The 22624-nt window shown below is 47.6% G+C and overlaps 1 protein-coding gene across 1 annotated transcript; it reads right to left on the reverse strand.

Annotated features, from left to right (window-relative positions):
• Positions 1-16415: 16415 nt before the first annotated feature.
• Positions 16416-17564, reverse strand: Tmsb10 (thymosin beta 10). The gene is made up of 3 exons (XM_059256722.1): positions 17432-17564; positions 17000-17111; positions 16416-16715 (listed from the first exon to the last, which is right to left on the reverse strand). The coding sequence occupies exons 2-3, from the start codon at positions 17097-17099 to the stop codon at positions 16681-16683; spliced, it is 135 nt and encodes a 44-aa protein (XP_059112705.1). The 5' UTR covers positions 17100-17111; positions 17432-17564; the 3' UTR covers positions 16416-16680.
• Positions 17565-22624: the final 5060 nt, after the last annotated feature.

The following is a 22624-nucleotide window of genomic DNA, read 5'->3' on the forward strand; positions in this document are numbered from 1 at the left end:
CGAGGCAGGAGCCTGGAGGCAGGAACCAAAGCAGAGGCAGTGGAGGAGTGCTGCTCACCGGCTTGCTCTCAACGGCTTACTCAGTTTGCATTCTAATACCTCCTAAAACCGCCTGCCCGGGGGTGGTACTGCCCCGAGTTGACTGGGTCCTCCTACACCAATATTAATCAAGAAAATGCCCCACAGATTTTCCTACAGGAATCTGATGGGATTTTTTCTCAATTGAGGACCTGACTTCCCAGATGACTCAAGATTGTGTCCAGTTGACAAAAAACTAGCTAGTGGAACAGGTCAGAGAGTGGTAGAGCAGGACACCTGATGCACTTGCATATATATGTGAGCAAACGTTACACCACACACACACACACACACACACACACACACACACACACACACACACACACAGGTTTTCATACACATAATGCTATTTAATTTTGCAGTTATACCAGCAGAAAGACTTTTGTAGTCAGCAAATCTATACTAAGCACCTACTATGTGCTGGTTATTTTCAGTGGTGGGAACTGAGCAATGAGAAAAACTTCCCATTACCAGCTCAGTTAGTAGAGTGCTTGTCTAACACACACATACACACACACACACATACACACACACACACACACACACACACACACACACACACACCCCTGGATTCAGTCCCCAGCACCGTATTAACCAGATCAAAGCACTCAGGAAATGGAGGCAGAAAGGTTGAAAGTTCTAGGTTACCCTTGGCTATATAGCAAGTTAGAGGCAAAACTATGATATGTAGGACCCTGACAAGGGAAAAAAAAAATCTGGCATTCTGTCAGTAAAAGTCAATTTGTCTCAGTTACTCTGACGTACTCATTTATCAATCCTCTTTCCTTCTTCTAAAAATCTAAGGAACATACAATCACTCAATCACTTATCCTCTATACAGGATAAGAAGAGCGTGATAATTTAGGTGCTTCTCTATTGCCAGTCAGTAAAGGCAGGCTTGGAATGGCATGCCTGGTTGAAACACATACACCAGAAAGCATCCCATCGGGTGGTGTGTGATTAGCCCAGTCTCCTTATCATCAAAGAGGATGCTTCAAGAGTCCAGCTGTGGTGGCGCACACATTTAATCCCAGCAGTTGAGAGACAGAGGCAGGTAGATCTCTGAGTTCAAGGCCAGCCTGGTCTCCATGGCAGCTTCCAACTGGATGCATTGTAATGGTTCCCACTGGCTTGGCTATTCTGTGGCTCCTTTCCCATGGGAGAAACCTGGCTGGTCCTTGGAAGAATCCTTCCCTTCTGGGTCCTTGTCCTGGGGGCACTGGAATGCTTCCCGAATTTTCTTTCTCCCCCAGCTGCATTAGGAAGGGTCTCACCTCTGAGACCCTCATGTGAACCTCCAGGTTGCCATCTGTGTTCCCAACACTTCTGTAGCTTGGGACATGTCTTGATTTTTCTAGCCACCCAGTTCCTCCTCAGATCTCTCTCCCCTAACTCTCTGACATTTCCCCTTCTATGTCCCAAAGAGAAAACCTTACCTACATGGATTCAGTATCATTTTTGATTTGGAAGCCAAGACTGAGACATTTTGGTTTTTGACAGCGGTTATCACCTCCCCACGAGTTAATGCGGACTTGGTACCTTTTTATAAACGTTGGCATCCTTTACTTCACTTACCATGCACGGTAACTGACAGATGCATTGTTGGACTGTTGATACTGTTGTTATTGTAACTTTGGACAATTAGCTATTGGATCAATTGAGACAGGAAATTGGGCCTGAGATGTCTCAGGTGGTAAAGGCACTCACTGCCAAGTCTGATGAACTAAGTTTAATGTCCAGGACTCACATGGTAGAAGAAGGGACTCCTGCAAAGTGGCCTCTGACTTCTACATGCATGGTGTCGTGTGTTCAAGTCACCCTGTCCCATAAATAAATACATGTACAATTTTTAAAAGAGTATGAAAATAAAACAGAAATAGGTTTTTTTTTTTTTTTTTTTTTGAAACAGGTTCAGGCTGTCTTGAAACTCAGTATGTAGACCAGGCTGGCCTTGAATTTGTGGGAACTCCTTCCTCTGCCTTTCTGGTGCTGAGATAACAGGCCTGTGCCTCTGTGCTTGGTTCTAAAGGACTTCTTTTGGTGTTTCCTTTTGTTACTGTTTCTGGTCTGGTGTGGTCATTAGTTTTAGAGTAGTCTCTGGATTTTAAGTTTTGCTCATGATCATGGAAAAGCCAATACAGAATGTGTCCCACTTATCTGCTGCCATTCCAGAAAGGACCACCAGATGGTGCACCTCTTCCCTTCTGAGGTCTGGTCTTTGCTTGATGTAGGAGCCAGGTCCCCGCAGCCTTGGTGGGTTGAGATCCTTGTAACCTTGCATTAGAGATGTCTCTCCTCAAAACCACCCAGATTCTCTGAGCATTCCCAGGCAGAATGGAATCCCAGTTGAAGGAGGGTGACCATATCTTAGAAATGGGGCACCACAGTGATGATGAAAGTGAGGATGGGACATCTGCCCTTCAATTCTGTGTTTGAAGCCAGGTACGGTTTAGCTCAGTACTCTTTGACTTTGTCAAGCCTGGGCACTTGACGTTGTTGTACAGTGATAATGATGGAGGGGCCATGCTCACACATCACTGAGAGGAACTGGATGCTGGCACCGTATGGACTGCAGCCATACCACACAAGGTTACTCAGCAGCCTTCCAGGTCACAAAGGCAGGCACCTCAGGGGCAATTGACAACATAAGGGTGCAGCTAGGGGGTAGTGGTGGGGTCTGGTGAGAGGGCAAGTGCCATATAAAGGTATTCAAGTTCAAAATTGCTTGAAATTGCATGGTGGCTCACGGCTGTGATGTTACCTCTTGGGAGGTGGAAACAAAAGGATCCAGGAGCCCAAGGTCATTGTTGACCATATAATGAATTTAGGGCCAGCCTGGGCTACATGGGATCCTGTCTCAGGTTTGTTTTTTTTTTTTTTTTTTTAACTTAACAGAGCTGGTTGTAGTTTCTCACCTCTGGAATCTAATCCTCGAATTTAGGCCAGCCTTGGCTATGCAGTGAGTTCAAGGCCTCACTATTTAGCCCAAACTAAATACACACATACACACAAGCTGGGGATGTAGCTCCGTCTGTAGAGTACTTGCCTAACATGTATAAAGCCCTAGTCTGATCCCAATAACACATGCCTCAGGAGGTGGAGGCCAGATCAGAAGTTTAAGGTCATCCTTAACTACATAGCAAGTTCCAGGTCAGCCTCAGGTATGTGAGATCCTGTCTCAAAAAACAAACAATCAAAATTGCTTAGAACATTGTTGGTTTAAAAGCATACATCTAGCTGGGTGGTGGTGGTGGTGGTGGTGCATACTTTTAATCCCAGCACTCAAAAGGCAGAGGCAGGTGGATCTCTGTGAGTTTGAGGCTAGCCTGGTCTACAGAGTGAGTTCCAGGTCAGTCAGAGCTGCACAGAGAAGCCCTATCTCAAACAAACAAACAAACAAATAAAAAATCCAAGCAACAACAAAACCAAAATAAAAGCATACATCTATAAGCTATATTAAAAAATTTATCTGGCCGGGCGGTGGTGGCGCACGCCTTTAATCCCAGCACTCGGGAGACAGAGGCAGGTGGATCTCTGTGAGTTCAAGGCCAGCCTGGTCTCCAAAGTGAGTTCCAGGAAAGGTGCAAAACTACACAGAGAAACCCTGTCTCGAGAAACCAAAAAAAAAAAAAAAAATTTTATCTGTATGGTACTCTAGTTTTTTACCTACCCTTGGGCCACCATAGGTATTCTTATACTTATCTCGCCTTGTCCCACACATCTTATGCCTGGCTACTATGTTATGCCTTTCTGTGTCCTTTGTCCTGGGCATGTGTCCTTGGACAGCAGGGCCTTCTTTCCTTCCTCTCTTTCATAATCTATAGGGACCTCTGGGACAGGTCCATTCAAGGCCACCCTACTGTTCAATTCCAAGGCATACCATTTGTTTTGGAGTCTGAGAGGAAACTGCTTCTTGGGAGATTGTAAATACTGCCATCAGGCATACAATGTTAAATGAGACCCTGGCTCATCTTTTTCTGGGACTATCTCCTTGGCCAGCCACCAGATAGCATTTTTCTCTTCTTGGGGGTATGTGGTTGTGGTAGTTTGAATGTAATTGGCCCCCATAATCTCATAGGGAGTGGCACTATTAGTAGGTGTGAGCTTGTTGGAGTAAGCACAGTTTTGTTGGAGGAAGTGTGTCACAGTAGAGGTGGGCTTTGAGGTCTCATATATGCTCAAGATACTGCTCAGTGTCTCAGTTCACTTCCTATTGCCTTCTGATCAAGATGTAGCCAGCACCATGTCTGCCTGCTGCCATGCTCCCTTCCATAATGATAATGGACTGAACCTCTGAACTGTAAGCTGCCACCTTAAATGTTTTCCTTTATAAGAGTTGCTGTGGTGTTGGTGTCTCTTCACAGCAATAGAAACCCTAAGACAGAAGTTGGTACCAGGAGTGGGGTATTGTTGTGACTGACCTGACCATGCTTTTGTTTGGAGGAATTTAGACTTTGGGACTTTGAGTTAGGAAAGCAGTGGAATGTGTTAAGCACTACACTTAATGGGCCATCCTAGTAGGAACATGGAAGACAGTGGTGCTGAGTGTCATTTGATGAACTCTGGGGGCCTGGCTTAAGAGGTTACAGAGGAGAAGAATATTAATATGTGGCCTAGAGATCGTTCTCGTGATATTTTGGTGAAGAATGTGGCTGCTTTTTGCCCTTGTGAAGAGTCTGCCTGAGGCTAAAGTGAAGAGTTTTGGATTAATTCCATTGGTAGAGGAAATCTCAAAACAGCCTAGTACAGACACTGTTGTGTGATGATTAGTGTTAACCCTAATTAAGATTTATAATGAAAAGGAGCAAGTTGAGCAGGGTAAATTACAAAATGTAAAATTTGAGGAGAAAAGGGGCTCTAGGAAGTGGAATGGAGCTAAGTTCTATGTTCAAGGAGATAAATGGATTAAGAAATGGAATAAAGGGAGTGGTGACCTGTAGGTGGAAGTTCTCCTGTGTCCTGCAGCCACTCAGTCCCAAATAAACACACAGAGGCTTATTAATTACAAGCTGTTTGGTCTAAGGCTCAGGCTTATTGCTAGCTACCTCTGATATCTTAAACTAACCCATTTCTATTAATCTGTATTTTGCCATGACCATGGCATTACTGGTCTGCTGGCATCTTGTTCCTCAGGCAGCTGCATGGCGTATCTTTGACTTCATCTTTCTTCAATTCCGTCTTCAGTTTGAATGTACCACCTAATCTTATTCTGCCTCACCATTGGCCTAACAGCTTTATTTATCAATCAATGAGTGCAACACATATTCACAGCATACAGAAAGACCATCCCAGAGCAGTGACCACAGGACAAGATCCCACCCAGCTAAGTTTCCAACTTGTGAAAAGAAGCTAAAGAAAAGCTTAGAGCCAGGTGTGGTGGGGCATATCTTTAATCTCAGCACTGGGAAGGCAGAGGCTGGTGGATCTCTGAGTTTGAGGCCAGCCTGGTATAGAGATCTGGACAGTCAAGCTTAGGTAATGAAGTACAGAAAGCTAGTGAAGATGCAATTGAATGAGGGGGCCATGTTCTAGCCCCAGCAAGCAGCAGAACTTGGCAGCTTCAGCCATGTGATTCTGGCTTTAGAGTTAAGGATAGATAAAATGAGTTATAAACTATGCTTCCTATAGTGTCAGGGCAAAGGCACAGAAGTTTAGAAAGACTATGAGTGGGAAGGACTGAAGTCTGAAGTCTCCTCAAGTTGCTGAGACCCACAGCCATGCCTTCCCTTGTCTAGGGAAATGTCCTTCCTTAGAGAAACGCAGATGTGACAGGCATACCTCATAGCCATGTGTAGTTAATGTCGAGGCACATTCTAAGAAATCCAACAGTAAGCTATTTCATCAGACGTCATTACATCATTAGTTGTACTTACAGAAACCCAGAGGTGATAGGTCAAGCATCCTTGTTGTGTCCTGATACCGCTGAGTGGCTAGAGTGTTTTACTTCTCTTCTTTTTCCTATGACAAACACCTGGAGGAGTGATAGGTTTCTGTACCCCGATAGTAGGTTTCTTCACCAACACAGTACGCAAGATCAAGCCAAATTAAAAGTAAAAGACCAGGTTATTTGGGCAAAGCACTCCCGGGTCCAGCCCCCAGAGATCGAGGTGGGGGAAGAGGGTAGGAAAAAAATCATGTGGCTGGTCTAAAGGAGGGGCCTTAAATACCCTGTAGCTGAGGGATAGTGATGCGTAAGCCACAGGCTGGGTTTGTACCCAACATGGTATGCCTTTAGGTGGGGTCTTGAGCAGCTAGCAGCTTTGGGGGAGTAGTCGCCATTGCTACAGAACTGGACTTTAGGTGGTGTTTCTGAGAGGGTGGGGTTTGGAGAGGGAGGAATGGCTGGATTAAGCAGGAGTGAGCTGGAGATTCCAGCTGAGCAAGGAGCATCTTAAGGGGTCAGCGAGCTGGCTCTGTGGTAAAGGCACTTGCTGTCAAGCCTGGTGACCTGAGTTTGATCCCTGGGTGCCACATGGTAGAAGTAGAAATGATCTCTACAAGTTGTTCTCTGACTCCTCATTCATTCACAGCATGGCATGCCCATACACACCAGATCTCATGTGGGGCCCAGGGATCACACACCAGTCATCAAGCTTGGCAGCAAGCTGAGTGGGGGAGACAGAGTCAGCAGTTGGAGAATAGTGTTTACTGGGGTGAGTCAAGACACTTGTGTAGCAAACAATGAACACCCAGAGAAAAAGACTCATGGGGAGGTGGGTGGCAGTGGTGGCCGCTTCGTGGGAGGGGCCGGGGAGATCAGATAGATGAAAACTCTAGTCTTTTCTCAAGGTTGTTTTTTTTAATTTTAAGTCTTGGAAGAGTTTTTCTCCCCTAATTTAGGCTTGGTCAGTTTGAAGAAAGACAGGATTGGCCACAACTGTTGTGTAACAGGTCTTAATCCAGCTTCAAACTTGTTGAGGAAGTCTATCAGCAGGGGTCTGCTGGCCGGGAAATGAAATCTTACAAGGCCTTTGTTTCAAGCTGCCAGGAAGGTGAGGAAGAAGCTGGCCATCTTGGAAGCTAGACACCCTTATTGTCTGGCCATGGCCCCTCTCCCTACCAGGGAGCCTGTGTCTCTCACATACATACATATATATATATATATATACTACATGCATGCATGCGTACATACGTATGTATGTTTACTCATACACATAAAATGAAAATAGAGAAATCTTCTAAAAAGGAAGAGAGAAGACTAACATCAAAGCTGCCATTTGAACTCTCCAGGATTCTCCACAGAAATGGATCCAATCACCTCTGGGTAGATACAGGTGCCTGAGGGTAGATTTATTGGGGTGGTTGACGATGGGTACAAGACATCCCACCACAGGCTCTCTGTGGGCTGGAGACCTGGCTTAGGCCAAGGCCAAAGCTTCTGAACCAGGGAAGTGATGTTGTAATTTTCAGTCTGAAGCATGGGCCAAATCCCCAAAGGCCGCAGAAGGAGGGTGTTCCAGCTCTAGGAAAGGGTGGTGGCGGCGGGGTGAATCCAATTGTTTTCTGCTCTTTTGCTTTATCTGGGCTCACAGCTGGTTGGATGGTGCCCATCTCCATAGAGTGAAGCTCTTCCCAGCTCAGCCCCCTAACACATGCCCGTGTCCTCTGCAAGCACACTTAAGGACACACCCAGAACTAATGCTTTAAGTTTCCAGTCAGGCTGACACCCAAGATTAATCATCATGGGAGACATATGTCCTTTTCTAGCTACCGAAACAAATCTTGAGGTACTGAAGTTATTGTTTTCTTGCAGCTTTGAAAGAAATCATCTGTGAAACCATCTGGGCCTGGCGCTCTCCTATGTGTTAACAAAGTATGCGTGCCCGCTTGTGTGTAGGTGGGACAGATTCTGTGCAGAAAGAGACGGATTTATGCATGATTTTTTTTTTTTTTTTGAGACAGAGCCTCATGTATCATCGTAGGCTGGGTTTAAGTTTGCTTCGGAGTTGAGGATGACCTCACACTTCTGATCCTCTTGCTTCTGTACATGTACCAGCATGCCTGGTCTATGTGGCTCTAGGGATAAAACCCAAGGCTTCATGAATGCTAGGCAAGCACTCTACAAACTGAGCAACATTCCCAGCTGTTGCCCCCGACCCCCGAGTTTTCTTTAGTCTTATTTCTGTCGTCATGAATCGTGTTCTTTACAAATGTCTCCAGGTCTGTGAAGATGGTCCAGCAAAGGTGTTCGCCATGACAGGCCTAATCGGCTGAGTGGGGTCCCCTGGAACCACGTGAGAGGGAGAGAACCAGCTGTATAAAGTTGTTCTCTGACCTCTACATATGTGCACCCCATCGTACACATACACATGTACAACAAAAATGGTAAAAAGATAAGGGCTGATCGGGTGACTCAGCAAGTCAAGGCACTTGCTGCCAAGACTGAGGACCTAAGTTTGGTCCCCAAGTCCTACATGGTGGAATGGTGGAAGGGTAGCTGACCCATGAAAACATGTACACACACACACACACACACACACACACACACACACACACGTACACACACACACATACATACACACACACACACACACACACACACACACGTACACACGCGCGCGCGAATAAACAGATGTTAAAAAGTTTAGAATGTTTCTTGCTTTCCTTAAACTGTATTTTCTGATTTTTGTGCTGCATAGAATTGGGCTGAGCTACATAAGTTGGAAAACCCAAGGAGTGAAATTCTAAGAGCTTATTTCTGTGCTGGAGGAAGAAGTCTGGGAGCAGCACCCAAGGTCTGGCAGAGTGACTGTGAGGCTCCTTTCCTCCTTCGGTCTCCGCTGCACTCTACCCACAGCATTTGATTTCTGTCCTCAGGGTGAGACATTTCCTGGCCCCAATGCGGGCAGGAGCTGGTCTCTGCATTCTCGTGCTTTCCAAGCAGGTCAGACCAGAAGCAGGCAAATCTAGAGCCTGCAAGGAGAAAAAGGGAACTATCCTTTCAGCATTGCGGTGGCTCATGTCACGTGTCTACTTGGGTAGGGTCTGGTGCCCAGTTATTTAGTCCCCCACAGTCTAGAAGCTGCCGCAGAGGTGTTTTGGTGATGTGAGTCACAAGGAGATTAGCTTGTGGGAAGATGGCATCCTGTCAGTTGAGGCCTTAAGAGCAAAAGTAATTTCTCTGAGAAGGAATCCTATGTGAAGGCCATAATAAAGGGCTGAGTATATGCACAGTTGTTAGTGGTTGCCTAGCATGCACATATATCTGGATTCAATCCCTAGCACTGTAATCCCAGAGCTTGTGGAGACAGGAAGATAAGTTCAGTATCATCCTCAGCTACATAGCAAGCTTGAGGATAGCCTGGGCTACCTCAAACACACACACACACACACACACACACACACACACACACACACACACACACGCACACACACACAGTGCACTCATGACTTCAATATAAAGCAGAGGTTGGTGTGGAGGATCATGTCTAACATCTCGTAACTTAAGAGTCTAAGGCAAAAGAATTTTATTGTGAGTTTGAGGTCAACCTGGGCTAGACAGTAACATCTAGGCCTGCTGGTGCTGCAGCATGAAGCCTTGTTTCAAGAAATAAATAAGGGGCTAGAGAAATGTCTCAACAGTTAAGGGCATGTGCTGCTCTTGCAGGGGACCCGGGTTCAATTCCCAGCATATGGTAGTTCACTCCAGTTGCAGGGGATCTGACGTCCTCTTCTGACCTCCACGGGCACCAGAATTGTACACAGTGCACATATGTACATGCAGGCAGAACATTCATACATATAAAATAATAAATATATTAAAAATAAATAACAAAGATTATAACATGCAAAAGCTGGTGCTGGAGTTTTTCAGTCTGCAGATTTCAGATTTTCCAGGCCCCATACCTGCGCCAGACAATTCCTTAAAATTTGTCCACTGTGTGTGTGTGTGCGTGTGTGTGTGTGTGTGTGTGTGTGTGTGTGTGTGTGTGTGTGTGTGTGCATTTGCACCATATGTGAGCAAGTGCTCACAGAGGCTAGAAGAGGGCATGGATCCCTTGGACTTGAAGTTACAGGTAGTCATGAGCCACCCACCCAATGTGAGTGCTAGAAACTAGAAACTGAACTTGGGTCCTCTGGACGAGCAATAAGCACTGCCTGTCCAGCTCTCTAGTTCCTAAAGTTTTTAAATAACGCTTATTTATGTGTATGTGTGTATGCTGCAGCATGTACGGGGGCCAGAGGAGAACATGATGGAGTCAGTTCTCTCTGTTCCCCACGTGGGTCCTGAGGATTGAACTCCAGCTGCCGGGCATCAATTCTGGCTGCCAGCTTGGTGGCAGCACCTTTACCTGTCGGACCCTCTTGCTGACTGTAGACACTACAGCCGAACCGCTATCTGCTGGTCTTCCTCTTGTTTGAGTCTGCATTGCTTCCGATGTCAGATTTCTCTTATTCCGGATGGCAGGTATTAGAGTTCTTTCGACTGTAACAGAAAACCCAACTACAGAGTTTCTAAACATGAGAAAATTATCTATTTTCCTCATGTGGGTACGCATGTTTTCATTTGTGTGCATGTGCACATGTGTGTATGTGCGTGTAGAGCTCTGAGGTTGAATTTGGGAGTCTTCCTCAATCACTCCTTCCCTTACTCATTGAGTAAAGCTGTCGGGCCGAACCCAGAGCTCCCTGCCCATAAGGCTAGTCTGGCTGCCCAGCTTGCTCCAAGGGATTCTGTGTCTCACCTTCTGGCCACTGAAGTGCAGCATTGGAACTCTGTTTCCAGCTTGTGTGGCTGGAGCACTAAATGCCAACCATCTCACTAGACACAGGGACATTTACTATTCACACAAGCAGTTCAAAGACAAAGAAAGGTCTTTTAGGAAACTGTGACTCCAGGGCTCAGCCAGTACCTACATCCTTTCCATGTTTTAACGTTACCTCCTTGTTCAGCTCAATTTCCTTTAATGGTTTCAAGATGACTGTCTTGGTTCAAACACCACATCCTTCACCAGTGGTATTTGTATGTTTTTATTACGGACAGTTTCCCCAGAAGCCTTCAAGCAGATTTCCTCCCATGGCTCCTGTGCTAGAATCACAGTCCACACCTATTCCTGAGTCAGCCAACAACAAAGCAACAGCCATCACCAACCCTCAGCGACCAAATATCTTAATCTCTCAAATATTTGATGATACTTCTTTTTTTGAAATAAAAATTAAGGATAACTTTACAGTGTATCCATGTACTGTAAAAACACAAATCAAAATGATTTCCATTAGAATATAAAGGTGAACTAAAGAAAGATAGTCTTTTTGTTTGTTTGTTTCTTTTTTGTTTTTAGAGACAGAGCTTCTCTGTGTAGCCCTGGCTGTCCTGGAACTCACTTTGTAGACCAAGCTATCCTCGAACTCACAGAGATCTACCTGTCTCTGCCTCCTAAGTGCTGGGATTTAAGGCGTGTATCGTCATGCCTCATTCCCAGCTAAAAAAGGTAATCGTTAAAAAACATTTTTTTTTTTTTCCAGATAGGGTCTCATTTACCCTGGATGTTCTCAGCTCACGAAGTAGCCAAGGTGACCTAAACCCCTAATCCTCCTGCCTCCATCTCTGCAGTGTTGGAATTACAGGTGTGAACCAATGTGTCTGATTTAAGAAAGATACTTTATAAAATTTTCTATGTATATGCATTGTGGTACATACAATAAATTGTATTATACATCTGTATTAGTTATTCTTCTGTTGCTATGATAAAATGCCCCGATACGAAGGAAGTTAGGAAAGAAAGGGTTTGTTTTGGTTTGTTTTTCCAGAAGGATAGAGTCCATCATGGTGGGGAAGGCAGGCAGGAGAAACCTAGGCTGGTGTGGCAGTCAGGAAGCTGAAAGAACAGGAAATGGGCTCAGGTGATAAAACCTCAACATCTGCCCCTCAGTGACATAACCTTCCCAAACAGGGCCATATGCTGGGGATTGGGTGTCCAAATACATGAGCCTATTGGGTACATCCCCTACTCAAACCACCCCAGGGTACCAGTTATTTCCTGTTCTCCCTATGACAGAATTAGACACCATAGCCTGATGGCTTGTGATTGACAGTTCCTTGCTTCCTGATTTGCTCTGCTTTGTGTGACTGGATAGAAGTTAAGTCTGAGAAGAGGAAAACACCATTGAGCGACTCTGTATAACCTTCTCCATTGGCGCTGTGCCCCAGATAGGGCCTGCTTGTTCAGCCTGCCTCTCAGAATGAAAGAGGGGTGCAGACGAGAAACCGAGTAGAAAGCAACATGAACAAGGTATGTATTTCTGTTGCTGTAAATCATTGAGATTTTGGGGGCTATCTTGGTTTCTATTGCTGTGATAAAATATCATGACCAAAGACAAGATGGGGAAGAAAGGATTTATTTCAGCTTACAACTCTCAGTTTACACTCCATTACTGAGGGAAGTTGGGGCAGGAACTTGAGGCAGGAACCTGGAGGCAGGAACTAAAAGCATGAGCCATGGAGGCATGCTGCTGACTGATTTGTTCCTCCTGGCTTGCTCAGCCTGCTTTCTTATACAACGCAGGACCACCCACAGTGGCCCAGAGGTGGCACCACCCATCTGTAACTCCAGTTTCAGGGGATGATTTGATACCTTCCTTTTGCTTCCAAGGCCAGCAGGCACACACATGGTATATATACATACATGCAGGCAAAACACTCATACACATAGAAGAAATACGTAATCTTTTTAAAAGGGCTGGAGAGATGGGTCAGTGGCTAAAGTGCTTGCTGCACAGGTGTGAACTCTTGAGTTCAGATGCTCAGTAGCCGTGTAAAAAGCTGTGTGTGGCAGCATGTGTTTGTAACTCCAGTGCTTGTGGACAGGCAGATCCCATGGGCCAGTGAGTCTAGTTGAAACGGTGAGTTACAGGGTGAGTGATGGATCCTGCCTCAAAAGATAAGGGGGAGATGGGCTGGGGAGATGGATCAGTGGGTGAAGAGCTTTCTTCACCACCCTGATGACTTGAGTTAGGATCTCCAGACCCCGTGCTAACAGGCTGGATACAGCAGTACAAAGCATCTGTAATTCCTGTGTGTCCCTACAAGGAGACTGGAGGTGGAGATGGGAGATGCTCTAGAAGTCGGGCCAGTGAGCCTGATATAAGCCTCTGTGTGACCACAGGGCCGCGGGAGCCAGACAGGACCAGGACAACTTCAGCTACACCTGGCTTACAGGTGAAGACTGACATTGAAGGTTGTCCTCTGACTTTCGCACAACTGCTGTGTGCACGCTTGCACTTTCAAACGCACGCGTATTTACACAGCACACACAGGAACACATACACGTACAAACAACGATAAAAAAATAAGGTGGAGAGCATGCAGTAGATGAAGATGCCCCATGTTGACCTTTGGCCTCTACATGTGCAAGTATGGGCACGTGTATCCACACTCTCTTGCACATATGCACATGCACACACAAAAAGAAATTTAAAAACAAGAACTGTTGAGATGGCTTGGTGGTTAAGAGCACTGGATGTCCTTCCAGAAGACTTGGGTTTGATTCCCAGCAGCCACATGGTGGTTCACAATCATCTGTAACTCTAGTTCCAGGGGATCCAACACCGTCTTCTGGCCGTGGGCATCAAGAATGATGGTACTGATGTGGTGATGGTGATTATGGTAGTGAGGGTGGTGACAGAAAAGGTGACAGTAGTGTTGGTGATGGTGGTGGTGGTGGTAATGGTGGTTATGAAGGTAATGGTGATGATGGTGATGGTGGTGATGATGGGATAGATGTTGTGGATAGTGGGGGTGTGATGAGGTGCAGGCATGGTGTAAGTGTTGGTTATGGTAGTGGTAGTGTGCTAGTGATGATGGGGTTGGTTTGGTGGAGATGGTGGTGATGGGGGCAGGTGCTGCTGTTGGTGATTACTATTTGTGTCTTCCCACACATGCCTCTCAGATCACTTTGTTTTGGCCCCCACATCTAGAGTGACCTCCAAATGACTACAGGATACAACACACCCACCTCCCTTCCTGGGTTCATTGTGAGGTTGCTTCTGTTTTCATTTAGTGATTGCTCTTTCCCTTCACTGAACTGTTCTGGTGTCAGTGGGGGGAGGAGCCTACAGCTGAACAAACCCCACTCATTCTCACTTCTTGTCTTCATTCACATGCTTCCTCTTTCACCAAGGCAGCGGCTCTCACAGCTAACTTCTTTGTCTGCTTTCCCCAAGGGGACTGCTCATGTCTCTAGCATGTCTTTCATCGAGCATTTTGCAGTTACTTGCTCTTAAAAAACAAAACAACAAAACTCTGCAGACTCAGTACACTGATGGTGCCTGTACACGACCTCTAAATGTTGTAGAAACAAGCACCCCAGTATCCTTATTTTTTTATTTTTTGAGACAGGGTCTCAAGTAGCCTGCTGCAGATCTTGAATTCACTGGGTAGCTGAGGATGACCTTGAACTCCAAATCCTCCTAACCCCACCTCCCAAGTGTTGAGATTATAGGTATGCACCACCCACCACGTCTAGCTCCAAAATATCTCCTAACCTGTACATGGTTCTTCCTATAATTTGGATCTTGAGATGGTAGCAAGGCTCCACATGTTGGAGGCTTGATCCTCAGGGTGCACTGTTGAGAGGTGCTGGAACCTTTGAGCTGGGGCCACATGGAAGCTGTACTGTGGGACCCCCATTCCTTCCTCTTTCTCTTTTGCTCCCTGGTGGTAAGAGGTCTTGCTTTTTTTTCTTTTTTTCTTTTTTCTTTTGGTGGTGAGAGGTCTTGCTTCGCTCTGCAACCCACTCTGATGTGGGCCTGACCACAGATCCAAGGCAGGGTCAGCAGAATGCAGACTGGGACTTCTGAGACAAAAGAAGACCATCTCACAGGTGTTTCTCCTAGTGGCGAAGCTGACTAATGGAGTAGACAGCCTTGCGTCATTAGCCTCAATTGTAAACCAACAGTACTTCCTTCCTCCCGGACCCTGGATTGGCCCCAGGGAGGGAAATGAGTGTGTTTGGCTTCCCTAAACCATAGGAATCCTCAGGGGTTCATCATGCTCAGGCCCTGCCAATCAAGTACCAGAGTCAACAAGCCAGTGCAGGGGAAGGGAATCATGGGAGTTGCTTGGGTTTAGCGTGACCAAGACGGAGTAGGAGAGGCTAGTTACGATTTTCAGTGGGTTCTCTTTCTCTTTCTCTTTTTTTTTTTCTTCTGAACTAATGAGATTAGGCCCACTTATGAGGGCATCAACTAGATTTCTTACTCAAGCATGGGACTATTGATCAGCCCCATCCTATTCTGGGTCTCTACAAAAGCTGTGTCTGGGGGAATCACTACTATCAGTGAAAAAGAATCCTTCCCCATTCAAAGGTGATTCAGGCCTCCGGGTACCAGCAGAAGGAACTGAGTGTAGGTCTGTCATGTTGCTCCTTTAAGTAAACTAGGTACAGCCTCCCCAACCTGCCTGCATCTACCCTGACTGCTTGTCTCACTACTAGGTTTTAAATTTCTTGTTGCTGGAGGATACACCTCATTTGAACTAACTGCCCTCATCCATTTATCGAGTCCCTTGGGGGTAAGACAAAAATGTGGAGCAAACCCTGTCCGATTGTCTCTCTCTCTCCTAAGTCGGTTTCATGCCCAGGAGTCCTGGGCTCCTCCTCCACTAGGCCTAGTTCCACCCCTTCCCCACGGGTCATTGGAGGGTGTGACCTCCTTCAGTTCTGCCGCCACAAGGCGACCACACTCCCTCCCCTCACTTCCAGCCTTCCAGCAGATCTCAGCCCTTGAGACTCCCCCTATGAGGCTCCCAGCTCAGCCAAGACTCCCCACTAAAGGCGAACGTATTCGCAGAAGGTCCAGAGACAAAAAGAAAAAAACCCAAACCAAAACTACCCACCCCCAAAACCTAGCCTGTTCCCCGTGGCTGTAGTTCTGATGGGCATTCTGCAAGTTCTGATAAAACACACGGTTGTTTCACTAGATCCGGCCTTTGTTTTTATTTGATCTCATTCTGTACCATCTGGAGGAAAACCTTGTCATGTGTGTGTGAGGGACGAACCCCGACCTCGCCCAATTTCCAACATTCCAGAATGCTTCTTTGCCCCCTTCCCCCTCAATCACTGCTTCTGGTATGCGTGAGATTACAGGGCGGAAGAGGCGGCGGGGTTTGAAGAGCTGATCAAATGCAAATCTTTGGGGCAGCATTTTTCAAAATGGGGTTAAAATGTACGGGGGTTGCATTAAGAGCCGAGCAACCAGAACCCAGGAAACCTTAGGGCGAAGCACGTAAAACCAAAATAAAATAATGCACCCCCCCCACCCGTCTCTGCGGCACAACTCACTTCCAGTGCCGCTCTGCCCACGCATACTCAACTAAAAGATTCAGACCACGCCAGCCATGCCACGAGGTGTGTTTTATTTTCATCAATTATACAAATAATTTTCTATAATATCCCAGGGCAAACCGGTGAAATTTGGCAGTCCGATTAGTGGGGGGCCCCCCTTCAGAGACCCGCGGGCCGGTGGTAGCGGCGCGGAGTGCCCGGGTTCACAGTGCAGCTTGTGGCTCGCGTCCATCTTGGAGGTGGCTCTTCCTCCACATCACGAGGGGGTCTCGGAGATGACGGGGTGGGGTGGGGTGGGGAAATCCTCCAGTCTAGGCTTTTAGGAAATTTCACTCCTCTTTTCCTGTTCAATGGCTGCAAAGGGCGGGATGCGGGCATTGGAGGATGGACCCACCTTGCAGACTCCCCTCCCCCCCAACCACCCAACCTGGTGTGGGTGAGTCACCCACGAGGCCTGGGGACAAGGAGGGGATTTGGAAGGGACAAAGTGCTTTGTGTAACTGGAAGGGTGGCTGTGGCCTCTCAGATTCGGGGTGGGAGGATAGTGGCTGGATGAGGGTGGGGGTGCCGGGCTGGCACAGCAGGGAAGGGTGGAGCGCTGTGATGGGAACCTGGGGGGGGGGGGGGGAGACACTCACTCTCTTTGGTCGGCAGGGTGTTCTTCTCCTGCGTCTCGGTTTTCTTCAGCTTGGCCTTATCGAAGCTGGCGATTTCCCCCATGTCCGGCTTGTCTGCCATTTTCTTACAACCCTGATGGGCGAACCAAAGCGATAGTGGGTGGCCCGAGGCTTGGGGGTGACCAGGGCTCCCTGGATCCCGCGCCCTCCGCGGACGCCTCTCGACGTGGCATTCCCGGGCCGGGGCGTTCCTGTAGCCCGCAGGCCGAGGAATCGGGGCTCGTCCACCACACCCTCCCTCCGAAGTCCCAGGGCGTGGCCAGCCAGCCAGCCAGCCTCGGAATGTTCCAAACCGCCGGGTCGCCTGTTGCAACCCACGGGGGACGCGCCCGCCAGCCACAAGCTGTCCCGACCCCACCCAGGGTAGGCCCCAAACCCAGGGCTGTGCCTCACCGTGGAGTCTCGTTCCGAGCTCGCGCTCCAGGTGCTCCCACTCGCCTTGCTGCAGCAAGAGACAAAAGAGCGGCGCCCGCCCCTCGCCTTATATACACCGCGCCCCGCCCCGCCTCTCGCCCGCCGCAGCGGGGGCGTGGTCAGCCCGTGAGGGGCGTGGCCAGCGCGCGCGTCGGGTGGGGGAGCTCAGCATCTCCGGGCTGCCGGGGCTCCGCCCTTCTCGGCCCGCGCCCGGAGCCCGTTGCCCTCCCGCGTGGGGGTGGCACACACCCGCTCCCCGGGGTCTCTTGCCCTGCTGTGTCTTCTTCTCCCAGGACCCAGGCGCCTGCTGCTCACCTCGCGGGGAAGGACTTGGGGTTCTGTTGCGTGTGTATGTGGTGTGGGGTTGTGGGTGTGCGGGCGAGCACGCGCGCTCTGCTGCAGCCCTGCTCGTGGGAGACACCCAACCCGCGTCGCCCCGAGTCTCTTGCATTTGCCTTTCTAGAGCCCCGTTCTCTTTTCTTGTGGCTGGTGCTTCTAAAAACACGCTGTTTCAGGCATTGTCTAAGGGTGGAGGTGGGAGTCCCGGGAGGGCTCCACTGTTCCTTCTCTCAGTGGCCTCTTAGGAACACTGTATCAGAGGGTGTGGTTTTCCTCCTTCAGTTAACCTTGAATGTGATTTTAAGAAGAAAAAGAAAAAAGCCAGTGTGCCTGCAAACTTTGCTTTTCTTGTTAACCCATTTCAGGACTGGAATAATGCATTCCTGGGAAAGTTACCTCTTCAGCTTCTGTAACCCTGTTAGAAAATAAGTTCTATTATATTCAGCCAGGGGTGAAACCTCACCGTCCCTTCCCATTTCCAGTGTCGAATAGTGGAGCATATTCCACTGATAGGAGAGGAGAACCATTTCCTGAATGACAAACTTCATGGTCCAGATAGACAGACAACCACCAAAACATCTTTGCTAGGCGGCTTGAGGTAATGAAAGTTCATTTGGGGGCCTGGAGAGTTGGCTCACCCACATGGTGCCTCACAGACTTCTGTAGCTCCAGTTTTTGGGGATCCGACATCCTCTTCTCCTTGGGCATCAGGTATGCGTGTGGTGCATACTCATATGTACACGCAGGCAAACACATGCACATGAAATAAAAAGAAGTTTTTTAAAAGAAGTTCATTTTTTACTTACGCAACAAGATCCTGTGCTAATTCCTTTCTTTCTTTTTAATTATTATTTCTTTTAGACAGGGCCTCACTACGTAGCCCTGGCTGACCTGGAACTTACTATGTAGACCAGGCTGGCTTTAAGCTCACAGAGATTAGCCTGTCTCTTGAATCTTGGGGCTAAAAGCCTGTGCTACCATGCCTGCTCTGTGCTTTCCGCCACACAGTAACTCTGGCATTCAAGCCTCCTCTCTCTTGGTACTCTGGACCCCCTCCATCCTCTCTATCCAGACAGTGGACCAGGAAAGAAAAGAGGGTAAAGGGCCACACTAGATTTCTATGGACCAGGGTCAGGTCAGGTCCTTTACTTCTGCCTTCATTTCCTTGGCTTGGACTTAGTCACATGGTCTCACCTTAACTCCAGGAAATCTAGTCTGACTGTTCCCTGGAGAAAAGGAAAGCTGGCCTGGGTGGATTGACACAATCTTTACTTGTTGAAGGATCTGCTAAACGTGAGCATGAAACTATCCAGACACCCAGAGACAGGATCTCTCTGGAGGGTTTTACTAGCACGAGATTCCTTGTGGGATGGAAACCATAAGTTGGCTTGATCTTCTTGTGCTTTACCTTGAAGTGAGTGAATAAATGTTCAGCTGTACAAGTCTGGGCCCAAGGTGAACTCCAATCCCAACCTCTCGTTATTTAGGAAAGGAATCTGACTCTTGTAGGCATAGGCACAGAGACGAGATGTCGATGGGGGATGGGGGGAGTGAGCATGCAGGATTCCCAAACAAAAGCTCATTAAGTTGACCTGCAGACATTCCCTGTTCTTACTAAGTTCAGCTCGGTGACTCCTCTGTAGACATAGAACACCCTCTTTAGCGTTTGTGCCTAACAGCTATGGCCAGGCAGGGGATGTGATTGAGTTGATAGAGTGCTTGCCTAACATACTTGAGGTGCTGAGTGAGAAGCCTATAATCTTCGTTCTTGGGAGGTAGAGGTAGGAGGATCAGGAGTTCAAGGCCAGCGTTAGCTACAGAGTGAGTTGGAGGCAAATGTGGGCTACCTGATATCCTGTCTCAAAAACAAACCAAAAATAAGTTAGCAAAAGTGATGGTCCAATCTAGTGGCCTCATTCGATCTGATAGACTTTAAAATCCCCACATGCACTTCAACCATCCTCCTACCATTTCTTACCTATAGATTGGCCAAGTGACTATCTTCTAGTAAATGTGGCAGAAATGAACCTTTTTTCTTTAAGAGGCCAGGTCATAAAGGACCACATGGCTTTGAGCCACTGCCTGCAAGGGTGGTGCCTCCAGGCTCCGAGAGAATCCAGCATCTGGGAGGAAAGGCTGCCTGCCTGCATTCCAGAGGGGAGCAGAGACAAGCTGTCCCTGGCCAAGCTGAACTCAGGAGCAAGACAGACATTGCAGCTGCTGCAAGTTATTAAGTTTCTGAACGTTTTGTTACAGAGCAATAAATAACCGGAACACCACAAGGCAGAAAAAAATCAGAACCTAGGGGTGCCAGGATCCCCAGGTCCCACACACACACACACACACTTAAATCAATATTTGCTGGGTGTCTGTGGAGTGTGTAGCAGTGTTGTGAGTGTGGAAGGTGATGGAGAGACGCACTCCGAGTAGAGAATGATTCCATCAATAGGGCTCCTGTTTCGTGTTCACTGACGGCTGGGGCTGTTCTTATCAGTGATGACATTTCTGCCTGCTGCTTACAACAGACTGGATACTGCTCACAGATGGCTTGGAGTAGGCTGCCTAACTCATAAACAATCACATTTCCACCTTCTTTGTTGAGAAGGATGCTGGGGAACTGGAGAATGAATAAGTGGGGACCTCAGAGGGCCTTATGATGGCCAGCAGGGGAGGGAGGGCAGGGAGATGGGAAGAGCCTTTTGCCACTTGTCCAGCCTGGCATTTTGTTTTGTTCGCTTTTATTTCTTTTGAAATAGGGTCTTCACAGTCTCAGGCTGGCCTGGAACTTGCTGTGTAGCCAAGGATGATCTGAAACTTCTGGCCTGCTTGCTTTCACCTCTGTAGTGTTGGATTACAACGTGAGACACTAGACTCTTCGTTTGGTATTGGGGATTGAACCCAGGGCTTTGTGTATGGTAGGCAAGTACTCTACCAACTGAGCTACAGCTCGTATCTGAAGCATGACATTTTTATCAGAGGCTGGAATGAAGGTATGGACAGAATGGTAATTTTATAAAAGCTGCTGAGCTGAGGGACCACTGTTGAGGCTTTTGGCCTGGCCATCAACCCTTCCAAGACAAGGGTCCAGTGATGGATGTGGTGGCTATGACTTATGGCCTTGTGGATAGAGTCCAGACTGCCTTTATTTTGGACAGGGTCTCATGTAGCCCAGGTCGATATTGAATTTGCTGTGTAGCTAAGAAAGACTTTGAACTTCTGATCCTCTGGCCTCTACATCCCAAGTACTGGATTGCAGATGTATGGCAGCATGCCTGGCTTATGTGGTGGTAGGAACTGAACCCAGGGCCTTCTTCATGCTAGGCAAGCACTCACCTACCTGACAGGCATCCCTAGCACTAGACTATTTTTGACTATGATGAAGTCATTCACTCCTGCTTCAGGGCTTTTGACTTTGCTCAGCCTTTGTTTAGGAGGCTGTTCACATGCCCTTCTCCTCAGAGAACCTCGGCTACCCTTACATAGTAACAATACCCTTGTCATTTATTGTGTATTTATTGTATTTATACCAATACTCTTTATTGTAGTTCATCTTGTCTTCTTTATGGACTCTACCTCTAGCCAGCACATAACCAAACATGCTCTATTTTCATTTTCTTCAATATCCCACAACAGGAAATGAGAAACCTCATCTGTCTTCTTTGCTACCATTTCCCCGGTGCCGAATGCATTGTCTGACACGGTCCCTGCTCAGTCAGCATTCTTTTGAACGAATGCTCACGTTTCCCAGTCAGAATGAGTTCTTACGGGAGTGGTGATGAGCTCTCTGATTCGAGGCAGCCAGTGAAAAGACAGCAGCTGTTTGGACTGTTAGAAAAGTGGTTTATACCTCTGTGCCGCATGCTCACATGCTAGGCAGTATGGGAGAGGCTCTCACAAGGAGTCAACACACCTACCTTCCTGCCACCTCTCGAGCTGGGGTTACATTGTGGGATTAGTTTTGCCGTCTGTGTGACATCAGACGATAGAAACTTGGGAAACAAACCAGGATGGAACCTGTGTCTGATGGGGAGCGTTGTCAATTGGACAGAGTCTAGAATCACCTCGAGTTGGGCCTTTGGGCATGCTTATGGGAAATGATCCTGATAACATTAATTAAGGTGTGAAGACCTGCCCACTGCCCATATTGCTGTTCCCTGGTCTGGAGAAGGGGGCAGGGCTGAACAGCTGCACACACTCCTGCCCTCAGCTGCTTCTTCTAAAGAGTTATTTATGAGCCCCACATTCATGCAGGTACCCCCGGAGATTAGAAGAGAGTGCTGGATCTCCTGTGGCTGGAGTTACAAGGATTTAGAAAGCTGCTTGATGTGGGTGCTGGGAGCCAAACTTAGACTTCTGAGAGTGCTGTACACAACCACTGAACTGTCTCTGCCCCCTTGATATGCTTTGTCTTTAGCTATTACAGTATGTATGCGTGTGTGTGTGTGTGTGTGTGTGTGTGTGTGTGTGTGTGTGTGTGTCTGTGTCTGTGTGTGCTTGAGCATGCATGTACAGGCCTGTGGAGGTCACAGAAGATACTCACAGAGGAGAACCTGTGAACCCGTGGGAGGAGGTTCTCTCCATTTCCTGTGTGGGCCTCTGAAATTGATCTCAGGCTTGGTGTCCGGTGTCTTGAGGCACTGAGCCATCTCCCTGGCCAAATATGAATGTATGTTATATGTTTTTTGGTTTTTGAAACAGAGTCTTGCTAGATAGCCCAGGCTGGCTTTGAACTTGCTATGTGGTCCAGACAGGCATGAACTGCCGCCTCTGCTTACCCAATGCTGGGTTATCAGGTGAATACCCACCACTCTTGTCAAGGGCTTTCCTTTTAGT

The sequence above is a fragment of the Peromyscus eremicus genome, chromosome 3 (assembly GCF_949786415.1).
Source record: "Peromyscus eremicus chromosome 3, PerEre_H2_v1, whole genome shotgun sequence".
NCBI classification, from domain to species: Eukaryota; Metazoa; Chordata; class Mammalia; order Rodentia; family Cricetidae; genus Peromyscus; species Peromyscus eremicus.